The sequence below is a fragment of the Colossoma macropomum genome, unplaced genomic scaffold (assembly GCF_904425465.1).
Source record: "Colossoma macropomum unplaced genomic scaffold, Colossoma_macropomum, whole genome shotgun sequence".
Taxonomy (NCBI): domain Eukaryota; kingdom Metazoa; phylum Chordata; class Actinopteri; order Characiformes; family Serrasalmidae; genus Colossoma; species Colossoma macropomum.
In genome coordinates this window covers 1,287,326-1,314,330 of record NW_023496020.1, presented here as the reverse complement: position 1 = coordinate 1,314,330, position 27,005 = coordinate 1,287,326, and the positions used below count along the sequence as shown (strand labels likewise).

Here is a 27,005-nt window from a genome sequence, read left to right as displayed (position 1 = left end):
TAGCAATTTAACCTCATATCTGCTGTGTCTCTGATACAGATCTGATCACAACAGACCATAATTTCACCATAACTGAACTTAGAAAAGAACAGAAAATCATCTGACTCAGAGTTTAGAGTGGTTTAGACTGAAACGCTCCATTCTAGAGAAACTTACTGAGTCAGAATTGTTCACAATGGTGGTGATAGGAATCAGACATCCACCTCTAAAAGCTCCCTCACAGAAACTTATTACATGACATGATTATGAATACTCTGCCTGATGCCTGACACAAGTTTTGAAAACTTTTAGAAATTAATTCATGGTGGAGGGATAAATCCAGGGTGCTGTGAGGCAAAATAGTCCCCAAAGAAAACTGATTATTTCAGATTTTCCACTATTTTCCCATCATCAACATTCCATATACAACTCAGAAGACACATGTAGGTTCTCTGGTGGTTTTGGATAGTAAATAAAATGTCTATATTTGTGTTGTAGTCATGGTGACCCCTGGTTCCTATCACCACCATGGTAAAGAAATCTGAACCACTTAACACCAAACCACTCAGAATCACTCGGTTTACATCTCACACACTGAATTATAGGTGCATTTTTGAAAATTTGGTGGAATTCCCCTTTAAACCGTCTGATATTGTACTGTATTGTTCCTTTATCATTATGTAACATTATGCAAGTGGCAGTTTGGACAGTTTTCTACTAGACAATGAATGGATGAGTGATTGGCTTCTAAATAAGCTTCCACATCTGTCCATCTGCAGAAGCTCGCGCACCTCCACAGCTCCATCCCGTCTTTAGCTCTTATCACACCTCATCATCATTCTGAGGAGGATAATAGCTCTCCATTCACACTCACACACTTATCAGCACACTTCCTCCTGCAGCAACAATGGCACACAATACAGCGCAGTAGCAGGTAGTTCAGCTTCAGCCGCTTCGTCCTGCTGCCGGATTCACATGCTAATTCTGACTGAGAGATTTAGCACGCCGCATTAGTAATCAGTGTGTGTGTGTGTGTGTGTGTGTGTGTGCGTGTGTGTGCGTGTGTGTGTGTGTGTGTGTGTTGGGGGCTGTCTGTAAAGGCATGTGGCCTGAAATGAACAGATGCCATTACACAGCATCTGCCCTCTGAGCCTCTATAGGGCAGATCAATCTAATGCAAAAGCAGATGAAACAGTCAATACTCCGGCTGTGTTCCAATTCAAGCACTTACGCTATGTGATCTATTATTATACTGTACACTATGCACTTTATTCTTACTCTATACATCTTATTTCTAACTATGCACTATATTCTTACAAAATATATTATATTTATACACTATACACTGTCATCTGTTTCTTCTCGACACACTATATTCATACACTATACACTATACTTTTACACTGGGTACTACACACTATATTATACATATATATGACACTATGCACTGTATTTGTACAATGTACAAATATATGTGCTATATTCTTACAATATATGATAGATTTATACACTATACACCATGCCATCTGTTCTTTCACTCTGCAATATATTCGTACACTATGCACTATATTTGTACACTATACATTATGCATTATTCTTGCAATATATAATATATTTATACACCATACACTATGTCATCTGTTCTCTCATTACGCACTATATTCGTAATGATTCCCCCAAAGGCCAGGAGTGTTCTATTGTGTATGTGTGCAATGTCATAGCAAGTCCTGCTTCTTTCTTGGATTTTCAGGTCAGCCGGCCTCTCGTAGTGCCCGATGTGAGTGGTGGTGAACTGAGGCTGTACTAGGCCTTCAGATTGGCCCATACAAGGAAATAAAACACCTCATTTCTGTTAGCGCCCCTGGCATTTACTATGAATAGAGTGTTTATGTAAAATGAGCATTTAAATGATCACAAAACACATCAAATGTCTGTATCCACCTTTAATATGGCGATTGTTTGCTGTCCCACCTCTCTGACGTTGAGCTTCTCTATGAAATATAATGATTAAAATCCAGTAGCACCATCATCACAATATAGTTCATTCTTAAGCAATTTAATATTATAAGAACTATTTTTCCCCAATAATTTATTTATTTTAACAAAATAAGTCATTAATTAGTCATTTTAACCTGTGTCCCACCACCCTGTCAGCCAAACCTATTCCCCTCATAAAAAAGGAATGTTCCATTTATTATTTACTGTAATGTAAATGTAACGTAATGTCATTTGTTCTCTCATTATACACTATATTCGTACACTATATGCTATATTCTAAATTCTTTCAATACACATTATTTTCAGGCTTTGTATTTTACACTATGTACTATACACTACATTTGTATACCGTGCACTACTTTGTACACTATACTCTATGCACTATATTCTTACATTATACACCATGTTCATACACTATACACTATGTACTCTATTCCTAGACTATACATGATATTCATGCACTATACACTATGCACTTTTTTCTTACGTTCTTTGCTATATTCTTAAGATATGTTAAGGTATGTACACTATGCATTCACATAGTGTTTTTGTAGTATTATATCAAAACAAACTAAACATGTAGTTTAAACTTTATGCTGGTCTATGATGGTTTATGCTGGTTCTGGTGCTGGTTCAGTTGGTCACCCACTGGTTGACCAGCATACCAGCATCCAAAGCACGCTAGCGCTAGTCTATGCTGTTATGCTAGTCTATGCTGTTTTTTCTAGCAGAGTAATGTTACCTAGCTAACATTAGCTATAACGAGCTATATGAGCTATATAACATTCACATAAGTGTTTATAAATGTTGCAAATAGCCTAGCGCAAAAGCAAAACAGCGTCTTAAAAACAGCTAACTCACATTTGAAAGTGGCTCCTCCCGTTTCCCTTAGCCATGTTCCACACTTCAGATGTTTGTGTGATTGTTTATTGTATGTAGCCACAACACTCAGGCTAGGCTAGCTACACTCACCATCATGGATACACACATGTCATAAAAATATTCACTCAGAACACTGACATTAACATTAATGGCTCTCCAATATAAGAGCTAGTCTGCATAGCTAAGCTAAGCTAAGCTAAGTTCTTTTTCACTGTTCTGCATAATATGCAGTTTGTGCATTTATTTCTAAAGCACCTTCAGTGAATCTGTTCTAAAATTAGTACATTAACAGTACACTACTTCCTGTTTTATTTACCAGTGTGAACACGCTACTAAAAGTAGCTAGCATGCTATAGAAGTGCTCGATTTGAGACACAGCTTGTGGCTGGTGTTTTTAATTTTTTATTTTATTAACCATTCTCCCTCTCAGTTAAACCCATGTCGAGTTCACTCAGACGCCTAATGAGTAATGTAATTGCTTTGACCCATATGCCGTCCTTCATTAATTTAATTGCATAATATACACACGGTGGTGCGATCTACAGCCCGTTCAAATTAGGACGGCTCAAATGAGAGAAGCCAGTTGTTTTCCATAGGGCTTTTGAATAAGATCAGATTCTTTTTTGCACTATTTGCTTAACAAAAGCCACCGTCATTTGATTACTCGGGGTTCGGCTGCAGACGGAGAGGAGGATTTCCATTGGTGTGCGATTCTCCCCCCTGTTATATGCTCAGATGGGTCTCGGTGCTCTCACACACACAAATGCAAAAATGTGATTTGATTCTTCCTGGCAATCTGAACTGGGTTAATAGGCCTAATTGTAAAAATGATTCCCCCAAAGGCCAGGAGTGGTCTATTGTGTATGTGTGCAATGTCATAGCAAGTCCTGCTTCTTTCTTGGATTTTCGGGTCAGCTGGCCTCTCGTAGTGCCCGATGTGAGCGGTGGTGAAATGAGACTGTACTAGGCCTTCAGATCGGGCCATACAAGGAAATAAAATACCTCATTTCTGTTAGCGCCCCTGGCACTTTCCATGAACAGAGTGTATGTTGCATTGCCTGTTTGTTTTACCTCTGAGAAAAGTGAAGGGATCTGAATTTTAACTTAAAGTAAAATGATTAAAATGAGCATTTAAATGATCACAATCCTTTAATATGGCCATTTTAATGTTACAAGAGCTATGTTTCCCCATTAATTTATTTGTTTTAACAAAATATGTCATTAATAAGTCATTTTAACCTGTCCCACCACCCTGTTTGCCACCCCTGTTCCCCTCATAAAAAAGGAATGTTCCATTTATTATTGATTATAATGCAAACAGGAATTTGCTTCATCTTGTTGTTTTCTGAAGATTGACCGTAAGACAAATGTTTGTGACATCACAAAAGCAAGGAACTCAAAACAGCCTGTTTTAGTAGTTTCCTCTCCATTTGTGGAGCATTTGGACTGAAGAGTGAACGTTTAACAGTGTTTACAAACGACATCAAAGACTGATTTCAAAGATGTGAGGGAAGTTCAGTTCACTGTGATATGACCCTTTAAGGTTTGGGGTTAGACAGAGCACAGAGGTGTTTAAAACACTCACACACACGCACACACACACGCACACACACACGCGTGCACACACGCACGCACACACACACCCACACACGCACACACACACACGCGCGCACACACACACCAGCACAGCAGCATTTACACACACTCATACAGCAACGTTTAGCTGAGTGTAACTGTGTCTCCGAGTGAACTGGAGCAAAACTCTCTCTCTCTCGCTCTCTCTTTCTCAGCTCTGTGGAAAAGATTCAGCAGCTCTATGGTGGGGGGTGGTGGGGGATGGGGGGACGGAGCAGGTCAAGCAGGAGAAACCTCAAAATCCCTCTCGCCACTCTCTGTGTTTTCTTCTGTATCTGTTACTCTCTCTTTTTTCACTTTGTTTCTTTTTCTTTCATTAGTTTTTTACTCTCTCTCTCATTTTTTTCCTCTCTTCCTGCATTTCCTGTAGCCGTTTTTCCTCTCTCTCTCTCTTTCTTTACCTCTCTCTATACTCTTCCTTTTCTCCTGTTTCTCCCTTTCTCTCATTGTTTTTCCTCTCTCTCTTCTTATTTCTCTTAAACCATTTCTTACCTCCCTCTATTTTCTGTTTCTCTCCTGTTGTAGTTCTCTCTCTCTCTCATTTCCTTTTCTTTACCTCATTTTCTCTTTCTCTCTGGACGTGTTTCAGTCTTTCTCTACCTCTCTCTCATTTCTTCTCTCTTTTCTCGTTCTCTCTCTCTCTCTCTCTCTCTCTCTCTCTCCTTTATTTCTTTTCCTCTCTGTTTTTCTTTTCTCCCCTTCCCCTGCCCCCCTCTCTCTCCCTCTCTTAAAGAAAAGGGGAGGGGGGGAGCAAACCAGAAGGAAAAGCAGCCAAAATCCACATTTTGGGAAGAGTAGAGTGAGCGAGTGAGCAAGTGAGTGGGTGAGAGAGAGAGAGAGAGAGAGAGAGAGAGAGAGAGAGAGAGAGAGAGAGAGAGATTATTGAGTATAGGAGTGTAGAGAGGGGGAGTGGGGAAAGTGGGAGGAGCTTGACTTGTGTCAGAGCGGAACCTGATTGGCTGCCTGCGCTGCTGGCTCGGGTTTCTCTCTCTCTCTCTCTCTCTCTCTCTCTCTCTCTCTTTCTCTGTAGTCAGTAGTTTGTTTTTCTCCGGGCTGGAAGTTGCAGCTCAGTTCAGTTTGGTTCCACACGCGCGGACACCGATGAGGTGAGTTGAGCGCTCGAGAGCAGGAAGAAGAGGGGTAGTCCAGCCTTTAACACGCACACACACGCACGCACAGGGGCTCAGGTTTCTAGTCTTGTGCTCGCGCTCTCCACTTTAAAGCGCATTAGCTTATTTCTGGTGCGTAATAAAGGCGGCTGAGAGCGCGCGCGTTGTTGGTGGGGTGTTGGGGGCAGGTAAACGGGGGGCAGGGTGTCCGTGTTAGTGCTCCTGATCTCGAGCGCGGACAGTTAAAGCCTCTCTCTCTCTCCGCCTCCTCTGGAATAACACACGCCGCAGCGCGCGGAGCTGGACGCTCCTGGATATTTACCCTCCGTACCTTCGCCATCTTCATCCTCCTCAGCCTGTCTGGACTCTACGGCGCTGTAGGACTCGGACTTCTGTGGATTAATATGAGAAGGAGCTGCGCGTGCCGCTCCGCGCTCGGTTCAGAAGCTCCAGGTAGGATCTGGGCTGTTCCTATTAAAGTTGTGTCGCGAGAGGACGTTTGGATTGTGTTGGGAATGTTGTTGGTTTTGGAAGCACTGGAGATACTGAAGGGTTTGGAGATGTTGGGATCTTTAAAGAAAGAGATGGAGTACCGTTTTAAAGTTTGAAGAAACTACACACAATGAGAAGGTTCCACAACAATGAAAGTTTTCCCCTAGAACTGTACTTCCAAGAACCTTTTAGGAAGCTTTATTTTAAGGTTGCCGTATTAGCGGTGTTGGGTTGTTATTGGCTGTTAGGAGAGTTGGCTGTGGGGGTGTTTGGTGTTGGGTTTCTTGGGAGGTTAAGGTTATTGGAAGAGCTGGAAATGTTGGCAATGTTGAAGATAGGCAGTGTTGTTCGTGTTGGGTAGTAGGGATATTAGGGTTGTTGGGAGTATTGGTGGTGTTAGGACTGTAGTAGGGATTGTGCTATTGGGGGTATTAGGATTGTTAGGAATAATACTAACGTGTAGTTATCTGGAATGTTAGGAATATTGGAAGATTTGGGTTGTTTCTAATGTTAGAGTGCTGGGAGTGTTAGAAACGCTGAATGTTGGGGTAATTGGAGGTGTTGAGAATAGTCAAAGTGCTCTGAGTGATAATATTGGAATACACTGGGCATATTGGAAGTGTTGGATATTCAAAATGTTGGGAATGTTAGGAATATTGAAGGTGTTTTGGGGATGTCAGGGATATTGGAAGCGTTGAAGATTTTTGAAGTGTTCGAAATATTAGCAAAATTGAAAGTGTTCAGAATGTTGGGGATCTCAGAAATAGTGGGAATGTTAGAAATATTGAAGGTGTTTTGGGAATGTTGGGGATATTGAAAGTGTTGAGGATATTACATGCGTTCAGTTTATTGGTTATACTGGAAGTGTTGGGGATGAGAATTGTTGAGATCGTTAGGAATATTATAGGTGGTTTGGGAATGGGGAAATGGAAGTGTTGGGGATATTATAAGTGTTCGGAATATTAGTCATGTTAGAAGTGTTGGGAATTGGGATATGAAAAGTGTTGGGGATATTATAGATGTTCGGAATATGAGTCATATTAGAAGTGTTGGAAATGTTGGATGTATTGTATCGAAAGTGTTAGTAATGTTGGAGAATTGGGAGGTTTTGGGAATATTGGCAATATTGGAAGTGTTATGAATGTTGTGAATATCGAGAGTGTTTTCTGATCTTGTGATTTGGTCGCCTCTGCTAAAGATTTGAGCTGACTATGAGAGTAAGCCTTAAGATGCTGTCTCCTTATGTTATCTACAATCCGACTCCAAGCTCTTTATCAGCTACGTGTATCCATGAATGCTAATAAGGCTTAAGACAAAGGAATAATCCAGCAGGGTTTCCGCATGGTTCTAAAACAGCGCACAGTGCTCAGTGCTTTAGCAGGGGGGAAATGTCATAGAAAGCAGCTCTGAAACTCGGCCAAGCTACCCCTGGACTGTATTGATTATTGATCAGGTTTTCTAGTAAAGTGAAGGGCGGAGCCTCTTCTGTCCTCATGGGGTTTTATGAGGCCGAGCCCAAAGAGGACGTGCAGCCTGCTGCTGCAATAAACCCGCCTAACCTTCGTCCTACGTGTTGGAAGTCACTTGGAGAGCGGAGCTGGCTTCATGAGAATATTTATGAGAGTTTATCGACCGTGCTGAATGGGGTTGGGGAACGTTCCGGGCCGAGGGCGCCCTTGGTGGTGGTGGCGGAGTGTTTCAGAGCTCCGAAAACCCTGCAGCAGGCACACATTAGCGGAATCAATTTAGCAGCTCAAGCCATTACAGGCTGTCACTCTCAGAGCTTTTGTTCTCCTGTTTTTTTGTGTGTGCACTCTCTGCAAGTCAAAAGGCTTCACCACGGGTTGATTGTTGGGCTCACTTCTATTCCTCTTGGAGAGGAAGTCCACCAAAATTCTGCATAATGCAGTGGTTGAGAGATTTCAAATTAATTCAGTGAAGTGGTTCTCACTGACGCAGTGCTGGTGATAGAAACCAGGAGTGGCCATGTACACAACACAAATATAGACTACACACACATATATATATATATATATATATATATATATATATATATATATATAATTTTTTTTTTTAATCAAAACCACCTAGTGAACCTACAGGTGGGCGATATGACAAAAATAAAATATTGCAATGCTTCAAGAAATTTTTACCATACACTATACAGTCTCTGCATCTGATCATTTGGAACAGACCTACATTTTAAAATATACTATCAAAACTGTGAACACAGTGATTTTTATTCAGTATTTGGCTCTAAATCCAGTTAAACAGGGCTAATTTTCGTGCTCAGAAAAGCATAGTGTGACATAATATATCATGATATCCGTATGTATTGTCATATTGCCCAAATTTAATAAACCTACATGTGTCTTCTCACTTTTATATGGAATGTTGATAATGGTAAAATAGTGGAAAATCAGAAAAAAATAGTTTTCTTTGGGGCCTATTTTGTATCTACATGTATCCCTCCACGATGAATGGATTTTAAACATGTTTTAGGCCCAAAACCTCTATAAACTATCGTGAAAGGCAGTGTATTCATTACCATTTCATTTAAAAACTTTCTTTGAGGGAGCTTTTAGAGGTGGATGTCTGGGTTCTGTCACCACCACTGTGAACAATTCTGACTTGGTAAGTTTCTCTAGAACGCAGAACCACTCTGAATGGCTCTGTTTATATCTTGACCGCTTAGTTATGCAGAAATTTTGAGAAATGGGTGGGATTCCTCTTCAGGCGTTTCCCAGTAGAAGTTTATTATTATGATTATCATTATTATCATGTATAATCTCCTTATTGGAGAAACTTTTGACAATGTTTTTAAGGTGCCATTGTTACGAGTCATGGAACCTTTTTCATATCACTCTATAGAGCCCTGTTTTGTTAGGAGTGCGTGGGGAGGATCCCAAATCCGTTTCCGAAAGGAGACGTGCTGTTTTTTCTGTTCTTTTCTCCCTCTTTGACTGTGATTTATGCTCAGTGCAGCAGATCGCAGTGCTGTGGTGAAGTGACTGACAGCCATGTTAATGCTCCATCAGCACAATGAATGGACATAGCGCGCATTGGCTAAATCCGGAATAAAGCAGCTGTTTTCCCCCGGGGGGCACTCCTTGGGGGGGGCAGGAGGGCAGGGTGATCCTTCTATCCTTCCTTTTAATCGTTTCTCACGAGCAGAACTAATTTTCAATTGTTCACGTTTAAATATTCACTTCATTTAGATTCTCTCTGGCGGTAACAAAGTCACGCTGTATGTTTATGTGCATTATTTCTGATTTGTAGTTCACTGCAAGAAGTGAAGAAACTGTGTGGAAAGTGCAGATTATAAACTTTCAGTACAGACACATTAGTGTTTGTACTGAGGAGAAGAGATATTTTATTATGATTTGAATGTGGAGACTCATACTGAATGTAAAATGTGGTTCATAACAATATCAATGTAAACAGTATAGTTACAGTAATAACTCTAGACATATAAGGGTTAATACAGATGAACCTGATCTCAGGTCTGAGCACAGATGCAGTGAGTCAGGCTGAAAAAGGGCAGCATGTATTCAGAGGGAAGGTGAAAATGTAAAGAACTGACTCATTATAAAGAGTCTGACGTCAAACTGAGCTGATTAGCCTTCAAACTCCAAACACCTGCAAGCTGCTTCTCTTAACTAATTATTCAGCTCATAACTTAATAATAACTCCACTGTTTTACATTGTGCTGCTGTAGTAAATGATTAATAAGCCTGTGATTAATGAGCATGTGGACATGATTAACTTTTTAAAACCAATCTCATTAATTATTTTTATTTTAGATATTATTTTATCTGGATGTAAAATAATAATTAAAATTATTATGATTACTATTATTTAATTCTGGAGGTAAAATTATTAGAAGTTTATTTCTGGGTGTTCATTTTATTAGAACTTTATTCTGATACTAATTTTATTCAAACTTCATTCTGGATGTTAATTAGAAATCAGAATGAAATTTTAATAAAATTACTATCTAGAACAAAGTTCCAATAAAATTAACTTCCAAAATGAAGCTCTAATAAAATTAATATCCAGAATTGAGTTCTAATAAAATTAACATCCAGAATGAAGTTCTAATAACAATGATATCCAGAATGAAGTTCTAATAAAATTAACTAGATATTATATTTTTTAAGAATTTCATTCTGGATGTTCGTTGGATTAGATCTTTGTTCTGGATGTTTTACAGCTTCCTCTGTCGTCTTGAAATCGCCTTTATTTTTAATTGACATCCTCTACTAATTATTTGAAAGCTGCAGTTGTGACTGTAGTTATTTGACTCATATTTGAATCATTTTAGACATTTTTCTTTAATCAAACTGGTTTATTATGAGTGAAAATGTGGACTCCAGACGTTGTACTGGTGAACAGAGAGCAGCAGGTCAGTGATCAGGAGAGAGAAGCTGAAGTGTCTCCAGGCTGAGCTCGAACTCTCAGCTGATTAATGACTCTATAGCGCCCCCTCACTCTGCTGCTCTGCTGGACGGATGTGTTTGAGTCATCACCTGTGTGTGTGTGTGTGGAGCTGATCACGTAAGAATGTACAGAATATACATATTCACTAAGATTCTGCATTGTCTTCTCTCTCTCTCATCTCGTTTCCTCTTTCCTCCCCTCTGTTTCCTCTTTTACTCCGTTCTCCTTTTCCCTCTTCTCTTTCACCCTGTTTTCCTCTTTTCTCCTCTTTCCCTTGTTTGTCCTCTTTTTTCTCCTCTTTCCCTTATTTCGTTTCATTTTTTTATCCTTTTAGCCCCTTTACTTTCCACTCTGTTCTTTTCCTCTTTTCTCCTCTTTTCCTCCTCTTCTCTTTCACCCTGTTTTCCTCTCGTCTCCTCTTTCCCTTTTCTTCTCCTTTCTTCTCTTTTCTCCTCTTTCCCTTATTTCTTTTCTTCTCTTTCATCCTTTAACCCCTTTCCTTTCATCTCTCTCCTCTTTTCCTCTCTTTTCCTCTTTCCTTTCCTTGCTATCTCCTCTTTTCCACTTTCCTTCTCTTTTCTCTTCTCCTCTTTTACTCTCTCCTTTTTCCCTCTCTCTTTGCTTACTTTCCTTTTTCTCTCTACTTACCTCTTTTCCACCTTCTCCTCTTTTCCTTCACTCTCTTCACTTCTCTCTCTTTGTTGTGGTTTAGGTTTTGGTCAGTTCTAAGTTAACCTCTGAAGTGTTGAGGTCTGACCTCAAGCAGCCCAGGGCTTCGGGAGAGAGAGAGAGAGAGAGAGAGAGAGAGAGAGCGCACTCCTCTCGTGTTTCACTCTTTACCCCAGGACGGTGGTGGGCGGGGCAGGGTGTAGTCTGGGACCCGTGCCAGCAGGACGCAAGTCCAAACTCCTCTGTATACATAACATGCCAACACTGACTGATCCAGTAAGATGTGGTCAATATGATGATATTTTATCGTTATTGTGATAAATGATGTCACAATACATAAATATAAGCATATTGTAGATATCATCAGTACTAAAGAACTCTGATTAACACATTTCATTAGTTTAGTTTCAAAGTTTAACTGGAATTAGTGCAGTTTGGAAAACAGTGAATATATATTTTTTTGTAGTTTCAGGTTTTTTATTATTGTTATTATTATAATTGTTGTTATTATCATTATTATTATTATTATTATTATTATTATTATTACAGCATTTTCATGAAACACTACAGATTCTAATTTGTCTGTTCCAACTTGTAAATTTTCAGAAAAACTAAATATCGTGATGCATATCATGTATTGTGGAAATGTCTTGACATATCGTGATATATTCTTCAATATCACCCACCCCTCCTTCAAAATCATCTGTCCCAAAGTCTGTAGACTCCAGCGTTTCTTCTGAAATGAAGGTGTTAATTGTGAGTTTGTGCTGCAGTAACAGCCTCTACTCTTCTAGGAAGGCTTTACTCTAGAAGTTGAACATTGCTGTGAGGATCTGATTGAGCCTTAGTGAGGTCAGGTACTGATGTTGGATGGTCAGTTCCCGGATCACTCCAACTCATCCCAAATCTACTGGATGTAGCTTTATCACTCCAGAGATCACAGTTCCACTGCTCCACAGCCCAGTGCTGGGGGGCTTTATACCCCTCTAGCCCACGCTTGGCATTAGGCATTAGGATCATGTGCAGCTGCTCCAGAGCGTCCCATTATATTGGTCAGTGCTTTTCTATGGAGATTATAGCTGTGAGTGCAGAAATGAACGCCTGCATCAGCAATGAGTGACCTCAAAGTATCACCACACTGATGCGGATGGTGAAGATCAATGTTTGACCAATGGAAGTCTAAAGTTATAATTGTTTTTGCTGAAGATAATTAATTATACAGTTACATTGCGTACTGCTGTAGTCTTAATTAATGAATGACAGAATAATGAGTGTGTAGTTTAAAGGGTTAAAGCATCTGAGTGAGTGTGGGAGAGAGAGAGAGAGAGAGAGAGAGAGAGAGAGAGAGAGAGGGAGTGATGATGAGAGTCTCTGTGGAGAGATGAGTAATCTCCTGCTGCTGATTCTCTGTGGAGTAATGCTGAGACAGACACAGTGGATACATTCAATTACACTCACCCCCCCCTCTCAGTTCTGTAGCTGTTACTGTACGCGGGTGACTTTTGCCCCACCAGCCTCATTGATTACCCCTATATCACCCCAATCACACCACCAGCAGATCAGAGAGAGAGAGAGAGAGAGATAGAGGGCAAACAAAACATGGAAAGAGAGTGAGAAGAGGGGGAAGGGAAGGATGCAGAGAGAAAGAGGGAAAAAGGGAAAAATAAAAAGAGGGAAGGAAAGAAAAATGAGAGATGAGAAAGGAAGAGAAGAAAAAAGAAGCAAAGAGCGAGAGAGGGAAAGAGAGGGAGGGAGAAGTACAGCAAAAAAGAAAAGAGCATAAGACAGAGGAGAGGAGGAAGGAGAACGAGAGAGAGAAAATGAGAAAAATAGAACGAAAAAGAACAAGTGCGAGAGAAAAAGAGATGAGAGTTGGAAGGAGACAGAGAGAAGAAAAAGTAGAAAGAAGAAGAAAGAAAGAGTGAGAAAGGAGAGAGAGAGAGAATGAGGGGGAAGGAAGGAGAGAAAGAAAGAAAAGTAGAAAAAAGAAAAAGGAAAGAACAAGAAAGAAGGGAGGAAAAGTAGAAATTAGAAAAAGTAGAAAAGCGAGAAAGAAGAGAGAGAATTACAGAGGGGGGAGAAGAGAAAACTACAAAGAAAAAGAAGTGAGAGAGAGGGTGAGAAAGAGAAAAGTAGACAGAAGAAAAAGGAAAGGAGGGTAAAGAGGGAGAGGAGAGAGAAAGAGAAAAATGTAAGGAAGATGAAGGAAAGAGCAAGAGACAGGGGAGAGAGAGAGAGAGTGGGTGATCGAGGCCCAGACAGAAAAGGCCTGGAATAAATCGATGTAGCGTGTTGTTTGTAGCTTGAGGAGCATGTTGCAGGAGTAGCATGTTGTGTGAGCAGCGAGTAGCGAGTAACGTGTTGCATGAGCAGCAAGTAGCGTATTGCGTGAGTAGAGTGCTGCATGAGTAGCATGTTGCGTGAGCAGCAAATAGCGTGTTGCATGAGTAGCATGTTGTGTGAGTAGCGTGTTTTGTGAGTGGCGTGCTGTGTGAGTAGTATGTTGCGTGAGCAGCGAGTAGTGTGTTGCATGAGTAGTGTGTTGCGTGAGCAGCGAGTAGCGTGTTGCGTGAGCAGCGTTCTGCTCACTGCAGGGCAGGAATCAGAAACCGAGCTGTGCTGCTCAATAGAAAACACGCTACTCTGCCTGTAGATTGAACAGTAATCTTAGACGGCTGACCTTTGGATGTCCTTTTGTTTCTGTTTTGCATTAGGTTTCTTTTCTCTTTCTCTCCCTCTCCTTCCTTCTGACTTATTACACTTTCCCTCCCTCCTTCTCTCCCTCCTTCCCTTCCTCCTTCTCTCCCTCCTTCTCCCTCCTCTTCTCCCTCCTCGCGTGTGCCGGCTGCTGTACTGCAGCCCTGCTGTTTGTGTGAATAATAACCCGACAGAGTCTCGTTTCAGTCGTGCTGTATGTCTTTAAAAAGATGGTTCTTTAAGGGTTCTTTAGCAAAGACAATGCTTCTATAAAGAACCATGGAACACTGAAGGACCATTTGCATGCTTAAATGATTCTTTGCATGGTGAAATGTTCTTCAGATTGATGGAGAATGTGTTGTGCATGGTTCTATATAGAACCAGAAAGGGTCATGTCAAGTTTGTTACAACAGAAGAACCCCTTTGTGGTGCCATATAGACCCCTTTTCTAAAAGGTTAGGCTATATAGACCCATATAGAACACTTTCTCCATCAATCCGAAGAACGTTTTCACCATGCAAAGAACCATTGAAGTATGGAAATGGTCCTTCAGTGTTGATGGTTCTATATAGAACTATTTTCTTTACTAAAGAACCCTTGAAGAAGGGAGAGAGAGAGAGAGATAGAGAGAGAGAGTGAAGGAGAGAGACAGAAATGAGAGAGAAAGAGAAAGGAGAGAGAGAGAATAAGAGTGAAGGAGAGAAAGACACAAAGGAGAGAGAGAAAGAGACAGAAGGCAGAAAGGACAGAGAGAGAGAGAATAGAGAGAGAGGGAGAGAAAGGAGAGAGAGAGATGGAGTGAGCGAAGGACAGAAAAGAGAGAGAGAGTGAGAGTAAGAGAGAGAGAGAGAGCGAGCAGTGCTGACGTCTGCAGGTCAGTAAAGATCAAAGAGTCAGTGGAAACAAAAGATTAATTTGTAACCTCGTTAGAATAATGACGTCGTTGTGGCGCCATCGACCCCTCTGAACCCGCCGTGCACAGCACTGGCCGTCAGCTCCGCTCTCACTGCATCACTCAGAGCGCTGACCGCTCTATCTGGCCACTCTGATCCACCACTCTGCTGAATATAATCCCTCACTGTCCCCCAGCCAGGTGTCCCAATCACCCTCATTGATCAGGCAGAGTCACTGATCAGTTATCATGATCACACATGAGGCACAATAAAGGCGCGATCAGATTAGGCCGCTGTGGGGCTGGACCAGTGTGGATGTTCTGTGGCTGAAGTGATACCGATTTCAAACAGTCACCAGGGGGTTTGTTGGCTTCTGCTGTTCAGCCCTTATTCTCCTTATAGAACCCTTAAAGAACCATCTTTTAAAGAGAGTGTATACGGTACGTACATGTTTGGATTACTTCAGAAAATGATCAACCAACTTCTAAGACTGAACTTTGGAGGTGTGTCTGAAACTGAAAGTGAGTCTCTTAAACAGAATGGAAGCTGGAATAAAGGTGAAAAGTGACACACTGAACACTCAAACGGCTGAGTTGTTGAGGCTTCTGGGTAATTTTCAGTTAAATTTGTAATTTTTCCAACACTGAAAATGAATAATAATGGACTTTATGGTTGTTTTGACTGGACATTAAGTAAACAAAGGGTCTCTGACTTTTGCACAGGCTGGATGACCTTAAAACACAGAGACACATGTAAGTGAGGTTCTCTGAAGGTTGAGCAGGTTGAGCCCTTCACTCTGATCAATACACTGCAGATCAATCATTCACTGATCAATAAGAGCAGATCAGATATTGACAGATTCTAATCACAAGGCAGAGGGAGCAGGTGTGTGAGTGTGTGTCAGAGCTAATCAGTGAAACTGTTGATACTGCAGTGTGTGTAAAAGTATTCACTCTCTGGACTCTCTCTCTCTTTTCTTTATTTTCTCTTTTCTCTCTTTCGGTTTCATTCTTTCTCACTTTCTTCCTGTCTGTTTCTCTATATCTTTCTTTTATTCCTTCCCTTTTTTCTTTACATCTCTCTCTCTGTTATTCTTTCTGCGATTTCCTTCTCTTTTCTATCCCTTTCTCTTTTCCTCTCTCTCTTCCTTACTTCCTTTCTTATTTGCCTTTTTCTTTTCTACGTCTCTTTCTCTCTTTTCAAGATGAAGCTCAATCTAGCTTTGTCGGCATGGCTGTGTGAGGTAGTTTTATTAAAGCATTAGTACAATAACCAAGTTTACTTGGCCTGATGATCCGTAAATAATCTGACTTATAGCTCAATTGGAACAGAGCATGTCCATATAAACATCTCACTCGGAATAGTCTAGTCTGATTGAGGCCATTCGGAATACAGTTTCTGTTTCATTGAACAAGGTGGGTAATCCTATAAATAATCTGTTAAACAGAAGAATAATAACCGTGCAAACGTCTGTATTTGATTACATTCCCAATCAGAAAGTTTTAGGAGCAGAAACTGGTCTGCAGAGGAGACAAAGGTTAAAGGACTTAAAACTCATCAGCCGGACAGACGACCACAAAGCTCACGATAACGAGCTGATCAGACAAGAACATGAGCAAATCAACGAGACGAACTCACTGCTGCTCATCTCACTCTGACTGGACTCACGTGATGCTGGTTGTCACGGTAGCGTCTACCCTAAGCAGTTCTCTGCACACGCATAATTTTCGATCAGATTACTTGTAGTGAGCATGTAAACAGTGATGACAGTCACAATAACACAATGAATGTATAGCAAATAGTAACTGATAACATTAATGACTATATTTATAAAAAAACTATCATTATAACCATTATAATTATACAAATTAAACTAAGAAAAATAAGTAAACTAATATATTCGTCATTTTTATACATGTATGTAGTGTTGGGGGGTCAGTAGGGTGGGGACATGGGGGTCTCTCAGGTAGTGACATGACATGTTGCAGTGAGGAGGGGGCGGGGGGCCCTCTCTGAGAATGATTCCTAATTTTCAACTTGTGTACATTTTTCAAAATTTGAGATCAGCTTTCTAAAATTATTTGTGTATATTTCCCATGTTGGTTTAAATTTTTTACAGTGAAATTTTCTGTCTTTTTCTTTTTCTCCCTGTCTTTTCTCTCTCTCTCTCTCTCTCCCTCTCTCTCTGAATTGTTTATATCCATTCTGGCTCTGTCCACATCAATCATTTGTCGGCCTCATTAATATTTAACTGTACATTAAGCTCATTAATGTGGACATACATGAATGTGTGTAAGCGCTGTCACTGAAGAACACACACAAACACACACACACTGGGAGGATGTCCCGTCAGGACATTCTGAGGAAACAACTGCGTCCAAACAACACATCAAACAACCACGCATCAAAGCTCTGTGCGTCTTTCCTGCTGCCGCTGCATTAAAGAAACAGTTCAGCCAAAGTCATTCAAAAAAACAAGAACATTTTCTGCTGTTTTTCTACAAATCTGGAGCAGCAGAATGCTGAGGTCTGATTGGTGGTCATTACTGCTACTGAGTGCTGATTGGTTCGCATTACTGGTACTAAGCACTGATTGGTTAGCATTACTGCTACTGAGCACTGATTGGTAAGCATTGGCTTAGTGCTGATTGGTTATTACTTCTACTGAGTGCTGATTGGTTAGCATTACTGCTACTGAGCACTGATTTGTTAGCATTGGCTTAGTGCTGATTGGTTATTACTTCTACTGCGTGCTGATTGGTTAGCATTACTGCTGCTGAGCACTGATTTGTTAGCTTTACTGCTACCGAGTGCTGATTGGTTAGCATTACTGCTACTGAGTACTGACTGTTTAGCATTGGCTTAGTGCTGATTAGTTGTCATAACTCCTACTTGTTCTATAGGTTAGCATTACTGTGCTGAGTGTTACTGTGCTGAGCATTACTGTGCTGAGTAGTTAGCATTATTGCTACTGAGTGCTGATTGGTTAGTATTACTGCTAATGAGCAATAATTGGTTAGCATTACTGCTGTTGAGTGCTGATTGGTTAGCATTACTGGTACTAAGCACTGATTGGTTAGCATTGCTGCTGTTGAGTGCTGATTGGTTAGCATTACTGGTACTGAGCACTGATTTGTTAGTATTGCTGCTGTTGAGTGCTGATTGGTTATCATTACTGGTACTAAGCACTGATTGGTTAGCATTGGCTTAGTGCTGATTGGTTGTCATAACTGCTACTGAGCGCTGAGTGGTTAGCATTATTGCTACTGAGTGCTGATTGGTTAGCATTACTGTGACTTGAGTGCTGAGTGGTTAGCATTACTGCTAGTGAGTGCTGATTGCTGCACTGATTGGTTAGCATTACTGCTACTGAGTGCTGATTGGTTAGCATTACTGGTACTAAGCACTGATTGGTTAGCATTGGCTTAGTGCTGATTGGTTGTCATAACTGCTACTGAGTGCTGAGTGGTTAGCATTACTGCTACTGAGCACTGATTTGTTAGCATTACTGCTACTGAGTGCTGACTGGTTAGCATTACTGTGACTTGAGTGCTGAGTGGTTAGCATTACTGCTAGTGAGTGCTGATTGGTTGTTATTACTTCTACAGAGTACTGATTAGATAGTGTTACTGCTACTGAGCATATATATGATGTATAAAAAAACGGAAGCGAACACTTTGACGTAAGTGTGCCGTTCCCAGTACACGGATCTAGAAAAGGTTCATTTTTATTAAGAAATGATTAATCTATCAGTCCTAGTGTCAGCTCATTAGCTCATCTGAAAAGGCAGCTTTCTTTACTCATACTTTACTCAAAGTTTTCCCTCAGCTGAATAACGTTTTCAGTGCTTAGCCTACAGCTGTATGTTTTTTTGTTCCCTGAACTGTCCTAATAAAGGTGCCATTCATACTGTTCATGCTGTTGATACTCGAATATCAAATTTAGCTGAAATGCACATCCCAGGTTTGTGTGTGGTAACTGTGGAGGTCAAACAGAACACCGAGACTGTTTCCTTAAATAACCCTCGACATATGTGATGATGTCTGACTGTGTGTTTCGCGCAGCAGTGACAGTGTGTATGTGTATCTGTTATGTAACTGCGTTTGTGTGTGTGTGTCTTGTGCAGGTAACAGCCCCGTTCGTGCGGTAGCGGCAGTGTGTATCCTGCAGAGGGAGATGTGTTGGAGGAGCGAATCCGTTCTCGGCCTGCTGCTGCTGCTGCTGCCGGTTCACCATGCTGTCAGTTTCCCCGAGGACGCCGTCCCCGTGGACACCGTGGACAGACACTGTGAGACATGTGCAAACACAAACGAGAACAGAATGACATGCAATCATAATCAAAATTAAAACATTAAAACATCTAAAGTCAATTAACTTTGAGCTACTGAGTTCGGAATGGTTAGCAGTACTGCTACTTAGTGCTTATTGGTTAGCATTACTGCTACTGAATACTAATTGGTTAGCATTACAGCTACTGAGTGCTGACTGGTTAGCATTACTGCTACTGAGAGCTGATTGGTTAGCATTACTGCTAATGAGCACTGATTGGTTCGCATTATTGCTTCTTCGCACTGATTGGTTGGCATTACTGCTACTGAGCGCTGATGGAGTGACATTATGGCTACTGAATGCTGATTGATTAGCATCACTGCTACTGGGTGCTGATTGGTTGACATTACTGCTACTGAGTGCTGATTGGTTGGCATAACTGCTACTGAGTGCTGATTGGTTGGCACTAATGCTACTAACAGTTAAAGCTAATTAACTTCCTGCTATCCATTAGATTCCTGAAAACTTCAATTAAATGCTAGTAAACTGCACCCATTGTGAGTTTTCACACACATGGAAAGTACCTTTAGCCATAAAACAGTAGCTAGCAGTGTATGCTAAGACATTACTTAGCTACTCAGCTGACTTAGCTACTGGGTATGTAAATAGCTGGTGAATTCTGCTGTCAATTAAGTATTTATTCCTAAAAACCTCAACTACACAACAAAACGGTATGCCTGATCTGTCCAAATAGTGTGACAATTCACACATATGCAAAAATATATGATTTTAAATTAAAAACACTAAATGTTGGTATATTAATGAACACTGAGCTGGTCATTTCTCATTAGACTGAATAAGGGTTCTGTAAAGCTTTTGGGTGCATAGCATGAATAGGTCAGTTCAGCTTTATTGTCATTATATCAGTGCAGCATAACAAAAGCTTTCTCACTCGCACAACAAGCATGACAAGACACAATAATAGAGAAAGTGCAGGACAGAGCAGTGTGGACAAGTTCAAAAGTGCAACACGGTGACAAACACTACACTGTGCATAGTGCAGCACTGGACGGAGCGTACAATAGGAACACTAGTACAAAGATCATTACACCAACTGTATATAAATATTTAAAATGGCAGTACAGTTGTGGCCAACAGACTATGCATGAACAAGTGCCTGAACACAGTTTAATTCCCCAAACACTTTTCAGTGGTTAAAAGAATCAAAGGGTTTATTTAACCTCACTGCTAACATGGCTAAGTATGAATGGATGCTAGCAGGGAAAGCCAGCTATGAGCATTTTTGGCCAAATCTCCCTGTAAGCCGAGTCCCAGATTAACAGGCAGGATTTTGGATGGAGAATCCACTCAGGCGGTGTAAACTAGGCTTAATCTGTGTCCACAAATCTGTGGAAAGTCTCGGAAATGTTAGCTGTCCGCTAGTCCCAGGCTGGAGTCTGCATAGGTTCTCTCAATCATCCAGTCATTTTCAGAATTCTCAGAAACCTAGCTCATCTGTGTTACCATCCATTTTGCAAACCAGTTTAGAAACTCAAACTCAAGCTGACCAATTGATATATCATTTTTTAGGAAGATGACTCGTGCACAGGTGCACTTATTACATGCTGACTGCATTATCTCTGATTCTACAGGCAGTCTGCTGATGCTGCACCCATTTATTGGCGCTAGCTTCCACCGCAAAGATCTTCTCTACATGCTGCTAGTCAACACCCTGCAGCAGAAATACACCTAGTCACTCAATATATTGCAAAACAAACATAGCTAATAGTGCAACGCCATGCAATGCAAATGCAGCTAATGACCCAATATCCTGCAGAACTAATCAGTCAATACCCCGCAGTAAAGACACAGTTAATCATTCAGTGCCTTGCAACTCAGATGTGGCTAATCAATACCCTGCGGCACAAAAGTGGCTAATCAATACAGATATGGATTATCCAAGTCTTTTAGCATAGGTCAGGTCACCACTTTGTCACTGTGTAGCCTGAGGAATTCCATGTTCTTTCCAAATGTAGATTCCCGGCAGTATCCGGTGTTCCGGGGCCGGCCGTCGGGAAACGAATCACAGCACCGGCTGGACTTCCAGCTGATGACGAAGATCCAGGACACGCTCTTTATCGCCGGCAGGTAAAAACCGTCTTCAACACTAACTCACATAGAAAACACTTGTTGTAAGACTGCTAGCATAGAATACTAACAATGTTAGCATTAGTTTCCTAGTAACATTATCAAAGATTTTATTGAGACTGGCATGAATTCAATGCTAGTTTATGCTGGTTTGTGCTGGTCGGGTGCTGACTTAGCTGGTCACCCAGTTTTGGTCATTGGTCATTGTGTCCAAAACACAACACAGACCGGCTTTGCTGGCGACCAGCTGGTCTGTGCTGTTTTTCTAGCAGGGAGCTAGGTAGCTAATGCTAACGTTACCTAATCACTTTTTACAAAGTGACTGTTATATGAAAAACAGCGATTGCTACATCAACATACTGCACGTGATAATGATGCAATAGGGCTTAGTGGCTTTGTCCTCACATGAAAAAGTAAAGAATTTGCTAAATTTGATATAAAATAAACATCAAATAAACAACTGTCACTCACTGCTGCCCTCTAAAGGCTTCATTACACCGATTACAAAGTACAAGTTTGGTTGTTTTATAGGAATCTCAGTGTATCTCAAAGCATTCTTTTATTATTTATATTTACGCCTTATAATAGGGGGGATGAAATTGCTTCTTTTCAACAGTGCGGGGGTGCATCACTCCGACCTTCTCCCACTTAAGTTATTGGGAAATAAATTACCAAATTCTTGGATCGCTACTCCTGCTGCAAGAAGGTTGATGAAGAGAGAAAGGACAATGTGACCTGCATTGGTAGCCAAGCTGGGCAGACTGACAAACTTAGCTCAGTGCACTGCTACTCTTCTCTCTCTCTCGCTCTCTCGCTCGCTCTCTTTCAATCTCATTCTGTCTTTCTTGGCAGTGACTCTAATTTGTTTTCCCTCCCTCGTTAACAGGGACCAGGTCTATTTAGTGAGTCTGAGGGAGTCTTACAGGAACGAGATCATTCCCTACAGGGTGAGTTCATCCTGCTAATCTCCTCGGTAGCCGGAAATGGCCTACAAACTGAATAAAACCATAAAAATGGAAAAGTTTAAAGGAATAGTTTGGTGAAAAGTTTGTTTTATACAGGTTTTTCTCCCTTATCTCACATGTAGTTGATCAGCCATGACATGTTTTTGGCAAAATGTTGACAAAATTCAGGCTTTAGGTTGGCTGTTTTTAGTTATGCCAATGTCCTTTAGTCCATGTTTTTAGATAACTGTGTTTCATATAGTATCAGAAACCACATAATTAAGTCTATAAGCGATACTGAACACCTCCACACTGTTTGAGATGAGTGGGTGATAATCAGGCACCATGGTAATCACTGATGCTAATAGGCTTCTAATAATTGTTAGCTGTATTAGCCTTGTAGCTCCAGTGCTAAAACAAATCAAGCAAACTTCAGACATGTCTTGGCCAATCGGCTATATTTAGTGAAAGAGAGGAAACTGGATACATTTGATATTTTGTCAAACTATTGCTTTAAGATGCCTGAATAGAGTGAGTGGAAATGCAGCATTGTGGGTAATGCGGTTCTGAAATTACAGAAACTAACGTGGAGGTCGGGCCAGGCGGACAGAGAGACGTGTGCCATGAAGGGAAAACACAGAGTGAGTGATTCTCCTCAGGCTTTTAGCGGAAATGAGACCACAACTTTCCACACGTTATTTACACTACTGCAGCGCCATAAATCTCTCTCTCTCTCTCTCTCTCTCTCTCTCTCAGGATGAGTGCCATAACTTTATTAAGGTCCTGGTTCCCAGAAATGATGATCTAGTGTTCATCTGCGGCACTAACGGCTTCAACCCCATGTGCCGTTACTACAGGGTATGTTTACACACACACACACAAACACACCACACACACACAAACACACACCACACACACAGATCCGTTCCAGTTCAGTGAACTTTATTGTAATAACCAATTCAGTAAAAGATGAGAAACAAGATAACAGCAATAATAAAACATGCAGAACCAACAGCAACAGTAAACAAACGACAGTGAACCAAACATATAAACGCAGATATACACAGCAGCATGTGGGTGTGTGCCTGGTTCCAGTGACTTACATTGAAATTAAAGCAGGTTTTTTCCTTCTCCTGTAAAGTTATCATTTTGGAGATATGAGGTTTTGTTCTGACAGCAGCAATATATATATATATATATATATATATATATATATATATATATATATATATATATTTAAAGAGAGAGAGAGAGCTATGTGTACATATATACAGTCAAAAAGTGTATATATCATATATACAGCCAGTAAGTGCATATCATATATACAGTGAATGGTTCAACTCGGAAATGGAATTTGTCACTTGCCAATGCATTACTGTAGATATATATATGGCTCTAAGTATATATTGCAAAAATACTATTGAAATATTCCATAATACAATGTCATGTATTTTCTTATTACATGCATTAAGTACTTACCCTTTCTCTGTCTATCTCGGTCTCTCTCTCTCTCTCCCCCTCCCTCTCTTTCTCTCTCTCTCTCTCTCTCAGCTGGATAACCTGGAGTTTGATGGTGAGGAGATCAGTGGGTTGGCACGATGCCCATTTGATGCCAAGCAGACCAACGTTGCCCTGTTTGCAGGTCAGTGAGTGAGTGTGCGAGTGATGAATGACTCTCTTAGGATCTGTGGGAGTTTTTTGGGGGGAAATATTAAAGCCAGCTTTCATCTCGCACATAAATCACCACCAACAACACACACAAACACCGCCTCCCGTCACCCAGCGCAGTGCGGATGCCTAAAAACGCTGAATTAGTTCAGAGTGGCCGTAGAGAGGGTGTGGGGAGGGTGATTCCGGGACTGGGCTGCCATTTGTGTCATACTGATGTTACTTTTACACATAAGTATGTAAAGCAAAGATAAAATACATTTTAAATGCAGGTAAAGTGTCTTTACCAACAACATATGAGCATGCTGATAGGTAATGAATTATGACATTAAGAAAACCAACATTTACTGCACATTTTTGCCTGTCACAGCCCACTGTTACCATTGAACCCAAAACATAAACAATTTCACTTACATACAGTATCCTTCAGAGCTTTGAGGCTGAAGTTTTAGCATTAGCTAGATATGTCACTAAGTTAGCTTGGCTAGCTATAGTAGCCTTAAATGCCAATTAAAGCAGCATGCCTTTAGGCTAGACACAGCAGAGAAGTTTTATTTTGTACCAGATATTAGATAAAAATCATGTAGGATTATAAACATTAGTAAAATAGGCTAATAGACCTCAGCAACAAAGGCTAACAACACTATGTTACTATGTTACCAACAAAGTTGGTAATGTTGAAGGCCACAAATATGACTGAGCTGACTTTATCATATTTAAGTATGATGGTCAACATTACTTATTTGCAAGAACCGAGAAACTTCCATAGCAGCCACTGCTAATGCTAAAGGTTGAGTTGAAGGTTTAGGAATATGGCAACAGCTAATTTGGCCATATTTGGATGCTGAGCCAGTTAGGCTTTCTCAGCTAGGTGATGTTGATTACCTAACTAACTTATCTGTAAAGTAGCTAGCTACCCTAACAAAATCATACTTATCACAGTATTATTATTATTAGTGAATGGTGAAAAATGAATATGAATTGATTTACGATGTGAGTGTCTAATGTATTTGTATATGTTTATAGACGGTAAACTGTACTCGGCTACAGTAGCAGACTTCCTGGCCAGTGATGCGGTGATTTACCGCAGCATGGGGGATGGATCTGCACTCAGAACCATCAAATATGACTCTAAATGGTTAAAAGGTAAAAAATGCACACATACACAAACATACATACACTCCGTTCGACAATCCAGGTCACCACTCAGACCAAAAAAGACTACATGAAAAATTCACATCAGGTCAACACTGATAATACTCTCTTTCTCTCTCGCCCTCTTTTCCCAGAGCCGCACTTTCTGCATGCAGTGGATTATGGGAACCATGTTTATTTTTTCCTACGAGAGATCGCAACAGAACACAACAACCTGGGGAAGGTATGTCTCACAACCACAAACTCATTAAAGCTCAGAGATTGATTTCCTCAACCAGGCTTTGTCCACAAATGTGCTCTAACAGACACTGGTTGATGGGCCCTGCTAGAAACGCCTACACAGACTAAATCAAATCTTTCTGCATTATTTTTCATTAAAAGTAGGGATGTGTTTTGGATGGGTGTCATGGTTATGCTAAGTGACCAGATAAACTAGCTCAGTATAGATTCCATGCTGGTCCGTGCTGCGTTTTTTAGCAGTGGTGCTAAGTAGAAACTTCAGTACAAGAGGGAAAATCTTGTCTGTAAATTTCTTTGAGTAACTTCAGCCCTGTACAGTTGCAGGGTAAGCCATGATGCTAACTTAGCCAGTTAGCATTCTGTGAACATTCTGCTTAGCATATCAGTCAGATGTTTACCTAATTAAATGGCAAAAAAACACACCTCTTCCATCCTAACAGTGTGGCCATTCATACAGAAATGAATATATTGTAAATACTGTAATTTAAACTGTAAATGGAGTTTGTGGGCGAAGCATGGAAAGGTCAGCTGGTTCTGACCGCTACAAACCCGTAAATACATTTTCATTTTAAAACATGTATTAGCATGGTGTGTTTCACAGAAATCACAGATTTGTGTGTGTTTGGTTGAAACTCTGTGTCCTGTGAATGTATCAGCACCCTGCCACAGACCTGCTAATGCTAATGAATATTTCAGTTTGCTAATCGCAGCAGTCTGCACCTGCGCCTGGGTGATGATTTGTGCAGCTGAATTATTAAAGCACTTACACATGGCTAATTCCATCACTCCAGCCACTTACAGAGCTACTCTTTATCAATGAGAGCGATTTAATTGTTATCTCTTGTTGCTAATGATTTATTTTATTCTAGATTTATATCACAATATATTCCAATCTCTCTCTCTGTTTAGGTGGTGTACTCTAGAGTAGCTCGTATCTGTAAGAACGACGTTGGAGGTTCTCAGCGTGTTTTGGAGAAGCACTGGACGTCGTTCGTTAAAGCACGGCTAAACTGCTCCGTACCCGGAGAGTCCTTCTTCTACTTCGACGTGCTTCAGTCCGTCACTGACATCATCAACATTAATGGCGTGCCGTCTGTCGTGGGAGTGTTTACAACACAGCTAAACAGGTAAACACACCTTTACACATACGTTTTTCCTTATTAGGCTTGTTTATGATGGCTAATCTGACTTATTAGTGAAGAAAGTTGGGAACGTTAAAGGTCTGAGTTGGATGTGTAGGAATGTGATAAGTGACCAGCTAAGCTGGTCATATTTAGGTGCTTTAATATGGAGGCTGACATGACTTGCCAACAACTCGCTACCCTGCAGAAAAAAAAACAGCACAGAACAGCAAGCATTTCATGCTGGTCTAAGATGGTCTGTGCTGGTTTATGTTGGTCCAGTTCTGGTTTAGCTGGTCACCCCAGCATGGTCATGCTGGTTGACCAGAGTACCAGCATCAAAACATAACATATGCTGGTTTTGCTGGTGACCAGTCATGCTGGCCTATGCTGTTTTTTTAGCCGGGTAGCAGCCACACTGCTAATGCTAAAGGTTGATTTGAAAGTTTAAGAATACGACAGCCGCTTATTTAGTCATATTTGGATTAGGGCTGGGCAATATGACAATATTTACTGTTATTATGATAAATTACATAACAACATGGTTTTCTGAGTATATTGTGGATATCGTCAGCACTTACCAACTTCATGTTTGATTTAAAAAGTGAGCATAATTCGTCCTGTTTAATTTTATGTTGTGCAGCACAGTGTGTAAAATGCTAAATT

At 40.7% G+C, this 27,005-nt stretch overlaps 1 protein-coding gene across 5 annotated transcripts in view; it reads left to right on the top strand.

Annotated features, from left to right (window-relative positions):
• Positions 1 to 5,485: 5,485 nt before the first annotated feature.
• Positions 5,486 to 27,005, top strand: part of sema6dl (sema domain, transmembrane domain (TM), and cytoplasmic domain, (semaphorin) 6D, like) — a 31,442-nt gene continuing 9,922 nt past the window's right edge. For 3 of the 5 annotated variants that reach the window (XM_036564537.1, XM_036564534.1, XM_036564532.1), the window contains exons 1-10: positions 5,487 to 6,056; positions 18,921 to 19,082; positions 21,100 to 21,211; positions 22,098 to 22,158; positions 22,734 to 22,796; positions 22,912 to 23,013; positions 23,707 to 23,797; positions 24,850 to 24,969; positions 25,113 to 25,201; positions 26,128 to 26,345. In XM_036564537.1, coding sequence (XP_036420430.1) covers positions 6,008 to 6,056; positions 18,921 to 19,082; positions 21,100 to 21,211; positions 22,098 to 22,158; positions 22,734 to 22,796; positions 22,912 to 23,013; positions 23,707 to 23,797; positions 24,850 to 24,969; positions 25,113 to 25,201; positions 26,128 to 26,345 — 1,067 coding nt within the window. In that variant the 5' untranslated portion in view covers positions 5,487 to 6,007. Of the gene's footprint in view, positions 6,057 to 18,920; positions 19,083 to 21,099; positions 21,212 to 22,097; positions 22,159 to 22,733; positions 22,797 to 22,911; positions 23,014 to 23,706; positions 23,798 to 24,849; positions 24,970 to 25,112; positions 25,202 to 26,127; positions 26,346 to 27,005 lie in introns of all 5 variants that reach the window. The other 2 variants (XM_036564536.1, XM_036564535.1) reach the window with 2 other exon arrangements.